This window comes from Patagioenas fasciata, chromosome 8, assembly GCF_037038585.1.
Source record: "Patagioenas fasciata isolate bPatFas1 chromosome 8, bPatFas1.hap1, whole genome shotgun sequence".
Taxonomy (NCBI): domain Eukaryota; kingdom Metazoa; phylum Chordata; class Aves; order Columbiformes; family Columbidae; genus Patagioenas; species Patagioenas fasciata.
Window position 1 is genome coordinate 36,955,100 of NC_092527.1, and position 16,544 is coordinate 36,971,643.

The 16,544-nt window shown below is 44.2% G+C and overlaps 1 protein-coding gene across 2 annotated transcripts in view; it reads left to right on the forward strand.

Annotated features, from left to right (window-relative positions):
• The first annotated feature begins 1,365 nt into the window (after window positions 1-1,365).
• Window positions 1,366-16,544, forward strand: part of GRK5 (G protein-coupled receptor kinase 5) — a 167,468-nt gene continuing 152,289 nt past the window's right edge. For both annotated transcript variants that reach the window (XM_071812195.1, XM_065842993.2), the window contains exon 1: window positions 1,366-1,692. In XM_071812195.1, coding sequence (XP_071668296.1) covers window positions 1,641-1,692 — 52 coding nt within the window. In that variant the 5' untranslated portion in view covers window positions 1,366-1,640. The remainder of the gene's footprint in view (window positions 1,693-16,544) is intronic.

The window sequence follows — 16,544 nt, forward strand, 5'->3', positions numbered from 1 at the left end:
GAAAAATCTTCCGGTACTTACAAACACAACTGCTGCTATATGGAACTTGCCATTACAAAGAAAGTAACTGCAACATGGCACGTCTTCTGGATGCTGAACATTTAGTGAGGCAATAGGAGAGAGGACGTGGAAGATTGTACATAGCAGTGCCACCTGCTATGCACAATAATGTTCAAAATTAGTCGTGGAGTCGCCATCCCTGGAGGGGTTTAAAAGGTGTTTAAATGAGGTTCTTAGCGACATGGTCTAGTGCTGGAGTTAGGTTATGGTTGGACTTGATGATCCTGAGGGTCTCTTCCAATTGAAATGATTCTATGAAAATTCTAACCTTTGACACTAAATTTGGTATAAAAGGCCTTTATTATAGCGATTTTATCCTAATGCCCAAGGTATTATTCATTAAATGCATTTCTCATTTATTTCTTATGTTCAGAAAAAGTGTTCTAAGCAGTCTGCAAGTTCTGGTATTCCAAGTAATTTCTGCCTGGCTGCAGAATTAAATATGATCGGTACAATTAAAAGAAGAAGGAAAAAGTAGTGTCTATACTCAGCTGACAAGAAGTGCATGTTAATTTGATTTGCTTCACCTGGATTTAATCAATGCAAACACAGATGGGGGAAGAGTGTTAGTGAGAGTAATGGCTCGGTTTTATTCCTCTTTGCTTGACCTCCTGAATCGATCTCCTCTGTTGCCAGGAAAATCAGAATCATGCTGACATGAGCATCTGTCCTATACAGAGATAAGAGAATTTATGTTGTACCATAGCACTTAAAATTCACGAATTTTCCACAAGTGGCTGATGTCTCATACAACAGTGTAAAAACAACAACAACAAAAAAGGTGTGACAGAGAAGACGGGATTCCCTCGGGTGCTTCCTTGGGGGACTTCTAAGATATCCACAAAGCCGAGGAGCCCGTGACTCGACCCCGGGGTGTGCATCGCATGGCGGAGGATGGAGAAGTCGGTTGTCGGGGCCTCTTTCGCTCGGGTGTGAGCACCTGGGAGGCGGCGACGAGCACCGAGACCCTCCGTGCCTCGGGCACGGGAGCTCTGGGGAGCCCCGGGCAGGGGAGCCCGTGCCCGGGCGGGGGCCGCCGCCGCGGGGTGGCGCCCGGCACCAGGGCTGCGCCGCCGGTGTGTCGCCGCGGGGAACCCCGCGCCCCGCTCCGTGCATCGCCCCGCCGCCCGGGACGCTCTGTCTGGCCCGTGTCCGCGGGCTCCCTCCGTGGGGACACTGCGCGGCTGCGGGGTCGACGCCAGGTGCGGCGGGACCGCCCCAGAACTACACGTCCCGGCGTGCCCATCCCCGCGGAGCCGGCGGCGGGGATGGCGCCTGCGCGGGGCTGCGGGGCCGCTCCGCGGTGCCACACCCCCGGGGGAGGGAGGCAGGAGCGCCCGAGCCCTCAAACCAGCGGGGAGCCCGCGGGGCGGAGGATGGAGTAGCGGGGCGAGGCGCCGCGGGAGCAGATAGCGCGGGGAGCGCCGCCTCCGCCCGGGAGAGAAGGGAGGAAGGCGGAGATCATGCACGGAGGGACACCGCGTTAGGGGCAGGAGGCGGGTGGTCGCCCGGAGGCTCCGCACCTCGGGAGTGACGTCCTGCTGCAGTGCCGCTGCTGCCGACGCTGCCCGAGCTCGTCAATGGAGCTGGAAAACATCGTTGCCAACACCGTCTTGTTGAAAGCCAGGGAAGGTGAGAGAGCGGCGGGAGGGGAGGAGAGCTGGGGGCTGGAGCATCCTTGTCGCAGTCGCCCCTCCGCGGAGCGATGCCCGGTGGGGCTGCGCGCCGGTCCCGCTGGCGGCGGCTTTTGGGGTGCCATGTGGCCGAGCTGGCATTGGAAACGGCTTGAGATAGAGCCCTGGTTATAGGGAAAATATCGCTTTTTCCCTGTGTGCGGAGGTTTGGGAAAGGAAGTGAATGAGATTGCAGAGATTACAATATTCACCCATTTCTTCCTTCCCTCTTCCCGGCTCCCCCCCCCCTCAAACCTGGTCCCACAGATTGTGCTATTTCAGCGTCTATTGTTAAAGGTCAGCTGCAGATGCATTCATTCAAAAGGGCTTAGCAAATCTGCAAATAGCTTTCCGCGCCGTGTGGTGAGAGCGGCAGGGTCGTATCGCTTCAGCGTACAGTCATTGCCTTATTCGGCGTTATTAGGTGATATCATGTTGCTGCAAACATGCCCATTGTTGAGAGGATGTTTGTCCCCAGCCGGAGCCGGGCAGAGGGGCCGGGGGCTCAGCCCCTCAGCCCGGGGATGCCCCGGCGAGCCCCGCTCGGTCAGCCGCGCAGCTGGATGCTCCGGCAGATGCCGGTGCCGCCCGCACGGAGCAGCCGCCGCTCGATGCGCCTTAAAAACCCGCTCTGGACCATCTCCCCTCCTGGCCCCAAGGACGCGCAAAGCCGAACCCCGGCACCGCCAGCAGATCGGGCCCCTGGAGCTTTTTTTTCCCCCCTCCGTTCGGGAGCGGACGTGGTTCCCTCTCTGTGCCCGAGGGAGGAGAGCATTCCGCGGGTGCGGAGCTTGACCTGGCTCCCCGCTCAGGTCCCGGAGCATCCCCCGGCTGGAGGACGAGCAAAACACGCACAAGCAACACGTCTCATGGTTTGCAGCATCCCTGTCAAGACGTGATCATTTTCTGCTGGTTGCAACCCGGTTTTATATATGTATTTATTTACTCACTTCCTACTTAAAAGAAGAAAAATTTCCAAGCTTTTATTCGAACTTGTGTTCCGTGAAAATACTTGCTAGACGTTTTTAGGTGTGGTACAACCTGCAGCCTTTTTTCTTCTGTTCTCTGAAGTGCTGGAGCTGCCAGCTGGTGAGGCCGAGTGTGCTTGGGTGGACTTCAGCTTTGGTCACTCTGAAGCTACATGACTATGAGTAAAGCAATATTAGTTTTGCAAAATAAATCATTCAAATAGTCCTCCCCTGGAATGACCCTTTTGCTGGGAAAATAGTTCCGGTAGTAAAATGATGTTTATATAACTCATGGGCTGTTGAACTTGTGAGGCTGAGCTAAAGAGTAAAGTCCTGAGATCCTCCCAAAAAAGCTCTGTAAATAATAAGGGCAAAGGTGTTATTCCATTCAGCAGATCAGTGGATTATAGATTTCTTACTTCTGATGGAGAATTTTTCTTTTCTGTTGTCATTTTTAGTATTGTTTAGGATGCAACCAGCAATACAGTACTGGTTTAGATTGCAGTGGACTTGAGGAATACTTTAAAGGATTGGTATTAATTACAGTTATTGTGTGATGTTTTCAGAGAGCCAATATTTTGCAAGAAATTTTAGATGTGGCACTCAATTTTACAGTCTCTTTCTACGATCTTCAGTAAGATAGTAATACTACTGTTCTTTTATTGTGTCAAAGTTGTGTTAAAGAAGCTGTTAGCTATAATCCAAGTGGCAGAACTTAATGAAGATTTACTCCAAACTATATTCCAACTTTTCTTTTAACCATATATGAAGCTCCAACAACTTTTTTTTTTTTTGAGGCTTGGTGTTTTTTATTCTTAAAGCTTTTTTTGGAGGGGATGTAAAATATCTTGACATTAAGAATAAGGGGCAAGTTATGCACCTGACATCATAGCCACAAGTGTTACGTCTGTATTGTGCACCTTTCAATGCTTTCAGTTACCATTGTAAGCTGTTGTGAGAAAAGCGTTTTTAAAATTTGCAGGGAGTAATGCAGGTGAATGTCATTGCAGGTGAAGAAGACAAACAATGTATGGAAGGCCCAGAGTAAAAACAAATTAATATACTGAGGATTATATTATCTAAAAATAAGTTTGTTCCAGGTCCTGCAGGCCCCATGAATAGATTTAGTTGGGTGAACGTGTAGCCAAAGCCAAGTATATGCATGTGTGTTTCCACTTGTTAAGTCAAAAGTAAAACTACTTTAGCTCAGTTACATGGTGGTTGGTGCTTGCAATGTGGTACTTGATGGCAGAAGAAAGCAAGCGATGGGATCCGCTTTGTAGACGTTCGTAAAAGCAGAGAATGCAGACCCAGCATCAGCAGCAAAAGGGAAATTTCAGCTGAGTTTCAAAGGGAGGTTTAGGCAGACCTGCAACTTTAAGGCCAAGGGTGAGGACTTTTGTAAAGGACTCAGAGTAGGGCTGAGTGACCACCACAAACATTTTCTAGCAAATATTGGTTTAAATTTTGCAACTCATTTGCGTTGGCCTTGCTAGCGGTTTTTCTGTGGTCCCTTGTGCAAGTTCGTTTGTGACTAAGTTCTACTAAAGCAATTCCTGGTGCAAAGTGAATTTTTTAGTGGAAATACCAGGAAACAAGTTTTATAACTGTTATACAAATACTTGCACTTGAATACTGATGATTACAATGAGAAGCACACCCTGATGCCACGTGATAAATGAGTAATTTTATTAGAGCAACAAAAAGAGTAAAGGCAGTTCACATACATAAATATATTTCACTGAATGATTTTGAATGGAGAAGAAATTTCAGGAAATCTTTTTTTCTAGACTATGAAGCTTTTGACACAAAATTACACGTAAGTTACTTGTTGCACTCAGAAATCTACCAGTCCAAACATGTAACGAATGGAGTTTTATTCCATTTGAAAGTTCATTTGTAATGTATTAGGAATAAATTTATGCTGTTTCTTCAATTATCATTTCTCATTTCTCGGATGCAAAATCCCATTTCACAAATCACTAGTCCCTTTTAGGACTGAATAGAAAATACATCTGGTTTCATTATAGGAACCAAATTAGGTATTTGAGACCATCTTGTATTGCCTGGGGAAAAGAATAAGCAGAGAAGGGAAGACAAGAAAGATGAGAATCATAAAGAGAAAAACCAAGTAATAACAGTTACAATCACTTCAGGTTGAGTAAGAGCCTCCGATTATGAGGTGGTGAAACATTTATCTGGATCTCTTCATTATTCTTCTTGTTTTCTGGGTCTCAGCAGTCATGTCTGAACCGCAGAACCATCAGGGATGGAGATCCACCAGCAGCGAATCTGGCTGGTGAGGGAATCCTGGTTCATTTTCCCAGTTTAAGGACAGAACCAAGCAGGGGTCCAGGAGAGACAAAGGGCTGAGTCTCCCAGCATTTCAGAGGAACTTTAACAGCCCCAACCCAGCGAGGCTCTAAAACATCCCCAAAGTCATGAATCTACCCCTGCCCAGCAGAAGCAGCAGCCTGATAAAAGCCAAGTCTTTGAGAGAGGCTGATGATTAAACATCATGTTTATTTTTCATACTAACATCATGGTCAGATAGGCATGGCCAGGATACAGTGAAGAGCTGCATACTCTTCACCATGATCCCTTCCCAACCATAACCTCAGCCTTCCCTTGCATTACCTGCAGCTTCTGTGTGCAGGAGCTTTCTGAAACACACTAAAAACCTAACTACAATTTGACTCTGAAATTGCAAAATCCTTTACAAATTTGTACAGGCAGACAGACAATTCCCACCAGTTTAAAGTTTTAGCTATAACTAAATTAGTCATTGCAGTTACTAGTTTTAAAACAGCCAGTTTGGAAGATAAACCATTGTTATTCTCAGATCTGGAGTTTCTAAAGTGCAAAGTTTACCATTTAAACCTGGTAAAAGGGAAAAGAAACCCTTCAACCACTAAAACAAAACATAAATGCATTATTTTTTCCTTTTTAGGTAGACTCTAATTCTAAAATAAACTTATTTATGGCACGCAAGCACAGCCTTTGATCAGCCCAGCCAAAAAGGATGAGCTTCTTTTGTATATCTCAGAATTTTCTCAGTGCACACTAATGCTATGTAACATGTGAAATGTGCCCGTTTGTAAATTGCTATATTTTTAGCTTGCTTTTGCAGGATGATCACAGGAGAGATTTGTGCATGTCCTTGTTGGCAAAAGACTAGTCTCAAATCCTAAACAAGAAAGCGTGATTGCTTTCCAAGAACTTGGCTGCAGAGCAATTGGAAAAAGGGCAGTAGAACAATGAAAAGCATATTTTGAAGGAAAGAAGGTGACTACAGTGACAGCCAAAACCCCATGGAGAATATGATTATTGCAACTTAACTTTAGCAACTTCATTAACTGGTGCTTTGAATGCAGAATCTAAGGTCTTGTCCTCTATCCCACGATATAAAAACAAAGTACTTGGTGAGGAATATGTTGTCTTTATAAGCAGAGAAAGCTTGCATGCAGTGACTCAGTCTAGTTTTCTTTTTGGAGTTGAAGAGAAGCTCTCGCCACTGCAACAGCTTAAAAAAATATTCCAAGAATGGAATCAGCCCTTACTTCAGATGCAACAGAGTGCTTGTAAGCAGTACTTAAAAAAATCCCTTTTCAAGCCTGTGACCATTTCTTTTTGGAAAAAGAGATATCCCAAAGAGTCCAGAATATTTCATTATATTCTAATGGAGGAAATTTGGAAATTGGGATTCTTCAGGCCTTTTTAAAGAAAATGTGGAAGTCTGAATGACTTCAAGATCTCCTTTTACAGAAGGACCTTATTTCTGTAGCCATGCCTGGCTTAGAGCAGGTGTGGCTGTGCGTGTAGAATTGGCCTGAAGTTCCTTTCTGTGTGTTGTGGTATTTTGACTTTTTTAATATAGCAGGGCTGATGCCCAGCGAGTTAGGGCTGCTGTAGCTGTGCCCTCTCTGTGGTCCCCATCACCAGTTTCTAATCATGGTCGTCAGGTCTTGGGAGGTGGCAACACTGGAGAAACCAAGAGCTCTTCCACCCAAACTTCTGCACCGAAGAGACAGGACTATGCTCTTCCTTGTGTGGTGTTGCTGTGGAACTCTGAATTTTATACCCTAGTTGCTCTCTAGCTTGTTGGGTTTGTAGGCACTAAACAAAATATTTAGTACTGAGCTGCGATGCTCTCTCAGGTTGTTAAAACGTAGAAGCTATTAGCTGGTAAACCTTCTAGATCAAATGTTAACTGTGGAGGTTTGAATAGAGCTACTTACCTCTACTCCATTAATCTCATGTGCTTGCTTTCCTCAAGTGCAAAATCATAAATCTGGGAAGAGATTGCCTGTATTTATTACCAATATATTATTTTTCTGAGAAGGTTTTAACTTAGTGGTGCTGTAGTTGTCCACTCAGAAAAGGATTTTCAGCATTTATAAGAGACATAGGAATAATTTTGTGGCTATATCTAGCTTTTTGTGTTCGTTAAGAGTATTGAGATAACTCGGGCGAAAATGCCTGAAAGAGGTGGTTCTAGGGATGCTCTACGGAGAGCGTTACCAGGCCAGCAGCACTTGGACCAAACTAACACGCGTGTCTTTGTGGTAAATAGCTCCAGAATGAAAACTTCAACCACAGTCTTGCCCTGAGATGGGTCCTACCACAAGTGTCCCACCTTTGTCACCAGCAAGCTGGTGGATGGGTGTGCGCTGCCCCATTTTGAAGGCAACGGAGAAGCAGCAGCTCAAGAGGAATGTGACAGCTCTGACTTTGCTGTTTCTAGGCCCTGGGGGTGTGTTATACCAGTTGGGTGGCTGATCTTGCTTCTTTATTTCCTTTACACCTGCGGAGAGTATCATGAGTTACTATTGGGGTGGGGTGGAAAGCACCCCTGCATCATTTCAATCTTACTTCTTGGCAGATGAGCTCCCTTTGATCTGTTGACGATCTCTTTTCCCAACTCAAGAGATGGACATCTGCGTGCTGAGGACTTTGCTTGCAGTGAAGGGTCTGAAGCCCCGATTGCAAGTTCAGATTCATGAATCCAGACGTGCTCTGATCCTCATAAAGCCCCACGCTGGCTGCTGGGATGTAGCAGGGTCCCTGCTGCATGTGCAGAGACACAAGTTGTATTTTTATTGCTTGGCTAACTTTGTGTTTAGCTGATTCTTCTCCTATGCTATTTTTATGCTGGTGCTACTCTTTGAGTGACTTCTGGTTTGTATTGATCCAAAGAGAGCTACTGAAGCTTTAATTTAAGTGCAAGTAGTGGTGCTAACCTCAATGGGATTTTTTCCATGGCTAAAATACGCACAAAATCACATCAGGACCCATATCAGTGCATTAAAGTTTAAAAGCAAATTATTTTATCCAAACAGTTACTATCTTTAAAATATTAGTCAAAACCAACAGGATAAACAAGGGCTCCTTTTCCTTTTCAGCTGGATAGGAAATACTACCCATCCATGTTTTTTTTTTTTTCGGTCAATGAAACTTGTAACTAAGGATCTAACTTGTGCTCATCTGTGAGATCTTCCCCTGGATCTCTATTTAAAAAATATTCTATGTGCTATTATATATGAGTTTTCTGTGTGGCAGTAAGAAGAGAATCTGTTGCTCCGTATTTTCACAGGCACATAACCTAAACAATATCAAGATGCTATAATCCTAATATTTCTCTAAGACCACAGGATGTGAAATCAAATTAAAAGGCCAGGAAAATAAAGAACCCTGCAGTTTGATTACACTCAGCTGGATTATCTTTGTAATTATTTTGCTTGGAGGATTTAAAAACGCATACTGCTTTGTGAGAAAGATTAGGCAGGGAAACCAAAATTAAACATTCTAAGGAAAATATTGCGAAGCTGAGTGTTTTATTTCATTTAAAAAAATTAAAAATCCATAGACTTGCCTGTTAAAATGAAAAGATGGAACAAAACACAGGTGAGGGGAAGATGCATGAGGCCGTGAAGGCTGTAGAACTGGCTCAGCTGCTCCTCGTTCATATAATGTCTCTCCAGATATACCCTGTTTCCCTCAAAATGAGACAGGGTCTTATACAATTTTTGCTCCCAAAACTGCTTACTTTTTTACATGTATAGCTGCCTGGACACTACTTAAATTTACTTTTTTAATGGACTGTAACTAGTGCTTATTTTTGGAGTAGGGCTTATATTTCGAGCATCCTCAAAAATCCTGAAAAATCACGCTAGGGCTTATTTTCAGGATAGGTCTTAATTTTGGGGAAATGGGGTAGCTGAGGGAGATCTCACAAGCATTTACTTGGGGAAGAAAGGCAGGTTGAAGAGAGCAGAAATACATGCAAGCACTTGAGACTCAATTTGAACCTGGGAGTGAATAACGCAAATAATATTAATGAAGGAAGGGCGGCTGTCCATGCTCTAGGATGAAAATAGTTATTCACAGTGAAGGCTGAAAAATTTGTATATCCATCGCTTCCTTTTTTTTTTCCATTCTCCAGGTACTTTCTGTTTCTCAGCAGTTATCGTCTTGCCGCATTGAACAGCTTTTGGCCTTTCCTCCTTCCAGCCTGTCAGCTTGGACTGTTGACCTCACATTTCGTGCAATGAGTCCTCAGGCCACGTTCGCTCCCTGCGGTGGGTTCCTGGGGACGGAGCTGGTCCTGACCCCACTCCCCATCCTGGCCCACCTCAGCATCAGCTGAAAGAGCTGGTCAGATGGGGAGGGACTGTGGGGCAGAGACAGCATCAAAAAGGGAATGCATCAGGGTATTTAGGTGATTTCCAGCAGTGAGGTTGCTTATGGAGTTCCCTGTTGCCCTGGGGATGCCGGACAGGCAGTTCATGAGCAGTAGCAGCTATTTTTGCTTCAGTTGACTATTTTTAGGGTCCCATTAAATGCGTGATTTCACTATGAGCCTGGCTTTTCCTGGTAGGCTGAAGCTGTATTACAATTTCTAGAAGTTATCTTATTTTTGGTACACTACCTCTTTTGCTTAACTATTGGAAGAGTCAGTCTCTACCTTGCGTGGACATGCAGTGCAGTGACTTCTGGGGTGCTGTTTGCTAGGTCTCAGTGCTCTGGACCATTCCCATTTTCACAGAATCCCAGACTGGTTGGGGTTGAACGGACCTCTGGAGATCACCCAGTCCAACTCAGCTGCTCACGCAGGATCACCAGAGCAGATCACACAGGATCGTGTCCGGGCGGGTTTGAATGTCTCCAGAGAAGGAGACTCCACAGCCTCTCTGGGCAGCCTGGGCCAGGCTCTGGCACCTCACAGGGAAGAAGTTTCTCCTCATGTTCAGATGGAACCTCCTGTGGTTCAGTCTGTGCCCGTTGCCCCTCATCGTAGGGCACCACTGAACAGAGTCTGGTCCATCCTCTCGACACCCACCCTGGAGATATTTACAAACACTGATGAGATCCCTCTCAGCCTCTCTTCTCCAGGCTGAACAGCCCCAGCTCTCTTGGTCTCTCCTTATACAAAAGATGCTCTAACATAGTTTTCCCAGTGAATAAATTTGAGTGGCTTTGTTTCTTCTCTCTGCTGCAGAGTCTAAAATTTTCTAAACCAAAGTTCTCATATTTATTACTCCAATTTTTCTAATCTTTTTAGTTTATTTTTCTGTCCTCTGTTTCTGACACCACCTTTGAATTTGAGAAGTCTTTGATGTACTGTTTAAAACATAATTAGATTGGATTAAATGTCATCTTACTAGACACATTTAAGGCTTTATGTATTTTCTCTCTTGTATTAGCCTCGGTAGTTCTTTGGTCAGTGTTTAGTCTGTGTGACAAAGCTCCTATCTAAAATGACTGCAACTGTCTGTTTTCTTCCCCCATGCATGTGTTACGGGAGACGTTCACAATCCTATAGGAAGTCTTTATTTACAGTGGAAGCTTTGGACTCTGCCTGGCTGAGCATGCTCCATCATTTCTATCTGGTTATCTGCTGTGTCCCAGGAAAGGGACGACCTGCCAGGAGAATGGAGAAACTCTGAGATGCTACAGTTGCGTTCACTTGGCAGCATCTGCAGAAGGCGTGGATGGAGATTGCATCTTATGGGGGAAAATAAAGTAAAAAAGAGAGAAACACAGCTGGAAGAGAATCAGAAATAAAGGGAGTATGTCAGTGATGCCAAGTGAAAACAACACCAGAGTCCTTGGTGGCATTTCTGTCTAAATAGCCCCATAGGCAGTGCAAGAGAACTGATGTCTCTAGCAGGCAACTGAGTTGGGAAGAATTCTGGATCTTTTCTTGAAATGGGTGACCAAAAGTGCACGGTGCATGTGTGCGCCATGGGCAGTGGCACAGCAATGCCGACTGCTTCGGCCTTTGTCCTTGTCACAGACTTAACTTGGTATTTGTTTGCTTTTTTTCCCCACTGCCATAAGCATTCATTACTGGGCCTACTGTTAGTGACCTCAGAAATTTGTCTACTGAGCTGCAGTCTTTAATTTAGAGCCCATCGTTTAGTGTATATAGCAAGAGTTGTTTTCCTTCACATGGAATACAGTGCTGCCTGATGAAGAATTTAATCTTTTTTTTGTTTCCTTTTCCTATCTCTAAGTGATCTGATACTGCAACGTACTCCTGCAACTCTTCACAGGCTGTTTTTGTTACAACTGTCCTGAAGAAATTCATCTTGGCAGCAAATATCATCTTACTATTTATCTCTTTTCTAGACCATTGATGAATACACTGGGTAGTCCTGAGTCCTATCACAGATCTTGCTCCCCTGTAAAATGCTTATCTTTGATTTTCTATCTTGTCAACTGCTGCTCACTCACAGTAAGGTCTCCTCTCCTCAAACACTTTAAGAATTGTTGGCGAAGGTCACTGCCAAAAAAACACTGTTCAAAAAACGTCCAAAGCCACCTGCCCAAGGAGCTTTGGCTACAGGCAACTTATTCCAGAGGCGGAGAAGAAAACTGGAACGCTGTGAATAAGAAATGTTGGAGTTTGCCAGCTGATGGCAGTATTCGAAGGAGCCATCCCTGTGACATCTGGCATTGGCAAAACAACTAGGGTTGCTCCAGGGGCTGGAAGATGAGGTCCCAGGTGAACGCTGTTACAATGGGCTCTGGTGGAATCTGCCCATCGCGTCTCTGAGCAGCTGAGGCTGTTGTAAGGTCAGGGATTTCTTCTGATGCCTTGGAGGAGCACGATACGTGCCAGTAGGCCACTGGGCACAACATGCTTAAAACATAACCCCAGCCCAAATGTCCCATCCTGCTGCCAAACCCTGGGGAAAAAAAGTAAAAAGGAAAAGGTGGTTTCAGGTAATTTTGCTTCAGAACCTGTATGCTAAATGCTTGCCTCTGTCCACAAATACATGCCCAGGATCAAGCTCTTTCACCAGCCAGCCTGATCTGAAATCTCTAGCAGGTCTTGGGATGTTTGTTATTCTGGCTCATGCAGACCTCCAGCTGGAAAATGTTTATTTGGATGTTAAAGGTCTATGAAGTAACAAGCTTTGATGGATTCAGCATATTGTTTTCTCTTCCTTTTTTGGGATGCTGTTTGCCTCTTGATCTCATGGGGAACGCATCTTTTTTTTTTTTCCTGTATATCTGAAGTATCAGACACATCGAGTGAGTGTGCAGCCCAGGTATGAGCCAGGCTGTGCTTGCACCACAAGCAGACTGCCTAAAAATAATGACATAATATGACTATACAACACTTAAATGTTTAACCTTGCTGTGATTTCAAGTTGCTAATAATTTAATCTTGCTCATTAGCATCTTACAGGTTGAATAATACCCTGACACTGGGTTTATTCATGAAGTGAAGGAACTAAACTTCAGCTTTGTGAGCATAGCTGGGAAAGGAGATAGAGGAAATATATTATTTCTTAAGTGACCTCTCTAAGACCTTCTTGTGGTGGTTGGTATAAACAAACTGGTGATTGGAAAATTTAGAATAAATAGAAGGCAGCCTTTTAAAACTTATGGATGTAAATGACCCTTCCAAAATGAAGCTCAGTTCTATATGTTACAAATCCTTTGCAAGGGGATTGTTTGAGTGTATTTTTAAGCAAACGTTTCCCAGCTGTGTGATGGCATGAAGCTTGTTTAGAAGCCCAGAAATATTTTACAAGGTGAGCACAGCACATGCCTTTTTTTTTTTTCCAGACTCTCTGGCCTAAAATTTCAAAAATACCTTTTGTACTTTGATTTTTAGCTACAATGAGTTGAGAAGGAATTAAAATTGGGAATGAAATACTGGATATGAACCTCTGTTAAAATGTATATTTTGTGCAGGGAACAGCCCAATGTGAGAGGTCTGGCATGTTTCTAGGGGCAGGTAAGTGAGGAAGGCAGGCAGTGAACTTTGATCTCTGCTCTTTGTTATCGCTCAGATATTGGGATGCAGCATCACATTTTGAAATCGAGTGTAACAGGCTGCGGTGCTGCCAGGGTGAATCTGCTGCTGCAGGTGCAAGCTGAAGATGCCATCCCATAAATGCTAAAGCAGGTAAACGTGTTTCATGTGTGAACATTCCCATAAGGTGAATGATTTGTTGACAGAGGCACTTTGGGCAATTGCTGATCAATTGCTTCACATCCAAGGTTATTGCCTGCTTGTGTTTGTATTTAAAAAAATAAAATTACAGTTGTATAAGTACTTGGAGGGTCTGGCGCCTAATTCCGGCAAATAATTGAGATGGCTGTTTTTTAAGGAGCTTTTGCTTGTTTCATTAGAAGTGCAATGAGATTTGCAGACACTTCTCTTTGCTAATGTAGATCTTTTAATCCGGATTGATTGCAAATTGCGATGCGTGTGTGTTTTGCAACACACAACAGGTGATGCGGTAACTTCTCTAAATCTCTCCTTGCAGATGAAGTTTCATTTGATCTCAGCAGATGAAGTTCAGCTGGAGGATATAGCTGAATTTTTAGGGTTGCATAATTTTGCACGGGAGTGAATTAAGCTCTTTATAAGTTGTACTGTTTTCCTCTGGGGAGGGAGAAAAGGGAGAGGAACAGCTTGACAGGGATCAGATGTTTTGATTTAAGAGAATGTGAGGAAATGACATCTTCCAATAAATACAGATTTTTATTAAAGTTGAATACTGTGACAAATAGTTCAGACTTAGAACTTCAGATTTGGTATGTAAGCAAGGCAACTCCGCTGAGACTTGTGTGCATTGCTAAGATTAATGAAATATAATTTGTAAAGAAGGGCAATGATTCATTGAGTAAAAATAGGCAGCATCTTAAAGAGCTTGTAAACACAGCTATTAATTTAAAGACTAGAATCTCATACTCTTTGTCTTAGTCTGAGCATAATGTCACTGCACTCCATGACACTATTCAGTGGGTACAAATTCAGCTCTTGAATAGATTTTTCGATAGATTTGAAAAGTGGCCACAGTTGCATTTTTGTTTGCATCTTTTGTCCATCCTTTGAAATATCTTTGTGATACTTTTACTGTATAAGATATTTATCTCTCCCATTTTAAGCCATCTTCTACACCACAAACCCTGCTTGATACATTTGCTGCAGTTGGTCAGTGATAATTATAAAAGGAGCCAGAGCTGATGTGCTCGTCCTTTTCTACCTACTTACCTCAGGGTTTTACAGCCTAGAAATTACTCCTTGGTGTGAGTCACTAAAAAGATCTTGTGATTATTTTTTCCACCCCAGTGTTGATTGTGCTTAAGGCTTAGTCTGATGCTGCGCTTCACTCTTGATTGGAAGGATGGGGAATGACTTTCTTTTTCTCTTTCATAACCTCAGGTCTTGTAATTTTTATTCATTCTTTTCGGTACCAGAGAGCAGCTTTCTCTGGCTCAATGCAGCTCTGTGGTGATCTTCCCAATAGCTCCCGTCTTATTCCGCTGTCTTGATCTTCTGCGTGAGGTGTAAATTTGTTTTCTTTCAAAAGAAGGAAGCCTCAAAATTTGGGCAGGAGCTGACAGCTGAATTCAAGCTCAGTGGTATTAAACTTTATTTAACGCAACACAGTGAAATCGCCATCATTTTCTAGTGGACCCATTGCCCATGGGTGTCTTTCTTTTTAAGCTGAAAACACCAGAAAACATATTTGTGTGCCAGCTCCTTTTACTTTTGACAAATAAGCCAAAGGGCTATTTTATGGCTTATACAGGAATATTGGTGATGGCTTTGTGTCCATGGGGTGAGCACAGAGATCAAACACGCAGTTTGCTGTGGTCTGTCTGCATGGGACCCCATTCCGTGCTGGAGCAAGCAGGTGGAGCGGCAGCCTGGGCGCAGGGTCTCGCCTGAAAGGAGGTCGTCAAAAGCTGGGAGTCATGACCAACATGAAGATCACTGCAACTTTTCTGTCCTGGGCTGGACCTGGTGATGTGCACTGGCACAGATTTGATCCTCGGCCACTCGCAGCCTCTGGGCTCTCATGAAGCCCTGGCTTTTTGGCCTGGTGTACCTGATGTTCTTCAAGCTGCTAAATACACCTTTTTTTTTTCCTTAGGAAAAAGGAATGTCTGAAGTCTGTAGGTTTTTTGAATTTTCTCGTCAACTTTTCCATTTACTGTTTTTTGCCATTCTTGCAGGGTTCTGAACATCTATTTTTAGACGAAAGACAAGAATCCATTAACTCATCTCTATACAGTAACCTGCATATAGAAAGAATCAGTCCAGTTAACCAGACTGGTGTCTGGATATTTAAAACATAATAAAATGCCTAGACTTCTGTGACAAAATCTGTAACAAATGGCATAGACCTGATGGTAATTTGTGCTCTGACCCTACCTTATTTTTAAAACAAAGCAGTGTTATTTGACAAGCAGCTCTTTCTGGCCAAGGATGTTCCACACACCAACCTTTACAAGATAGTGAGAAGTGACAGGAATTTCCATCAGAATGTGACTTGTGATTATGAACATGCTATAGTGTATAGATGTTCCTGTCTGTAGCTACCTACATCTGCCTGAGGTGTTATTCTACATCTTTTTCATTAAGAGATAATAATATTGGATATCTTCTAGTATCGCAGAGGCTTATTCCTTTGCTTAGCTGTGCTCTGTTTAGAAATTGTTTGGAATGGTCTTCTCCCTCATAACTATTTAATGAGAATTGAAAGATGAGTCACGAAACCATGCAGGGGCTGTAAGGTGTTCTGAGTGCTGTGTACCCGTAACCTTTGCAGTCCCTTGCAGAGAAGGAAGATGAATGCAGATTCCTGTGTAACCTCATCTGGGTGTTCCTGCTCTGGTGGGAAATTGGACTGGAAGAGCTTTTGAGGTCCCTTCTAACCCCTGACATTCTGTGATTCTGTAACTCACTGCCTGGCGAAGAAAATAGAGTTTCAGGTGAGGCCCTGTGGCTGCTGTCAGGCTTAGTAAAGACCAGGCCATGCTGCAGGGCTTGTCCTCCTGCTCAGCCCCTGCCCCTTCCTGAATGAATATCCAAGTTGTAATCCTGCCCTTGGTGGTTCTAACTCTTTTTTTTTTTTTTTTTTTTTGGTCCTGGTTTTGTCTGCAAGGCACGCAGAGCTTCCTGGGGATTGTCTGATGCCTTGAGTTGTGTGAGTGTTTGCAGCCCTCTATAATTTTGAGTCAAGCCACCCCAGAGGATGCTGTAGCTCCTGTGCTGCAGCACCGGGTACCTGCTGGCACAGGCTCTGCACCCCTTGCTGCCAGGGTGAGGGGCAATGGGCACAGACTGAAGCACTGGAGGTTCTATCTGAACATGAGGAGAAACTTCTTTCCTGGGAGGTGCCGGAGCCTGGCCCAGGCTGCCCAGAGAGGCTGTGGAGTCTCCTTCTCTGGAGACATTCAAACCCGCCTGGACACGATCCTGTGTGATCTGCTCTGGTGGCCCTGTGTGAGCGGGGGGATTGGACTGGGTGATCTCCAGAGGTCCCTTCAACCCCAACCAGTCTGGGAAGGTGAGATGGCTCAGGCGTAT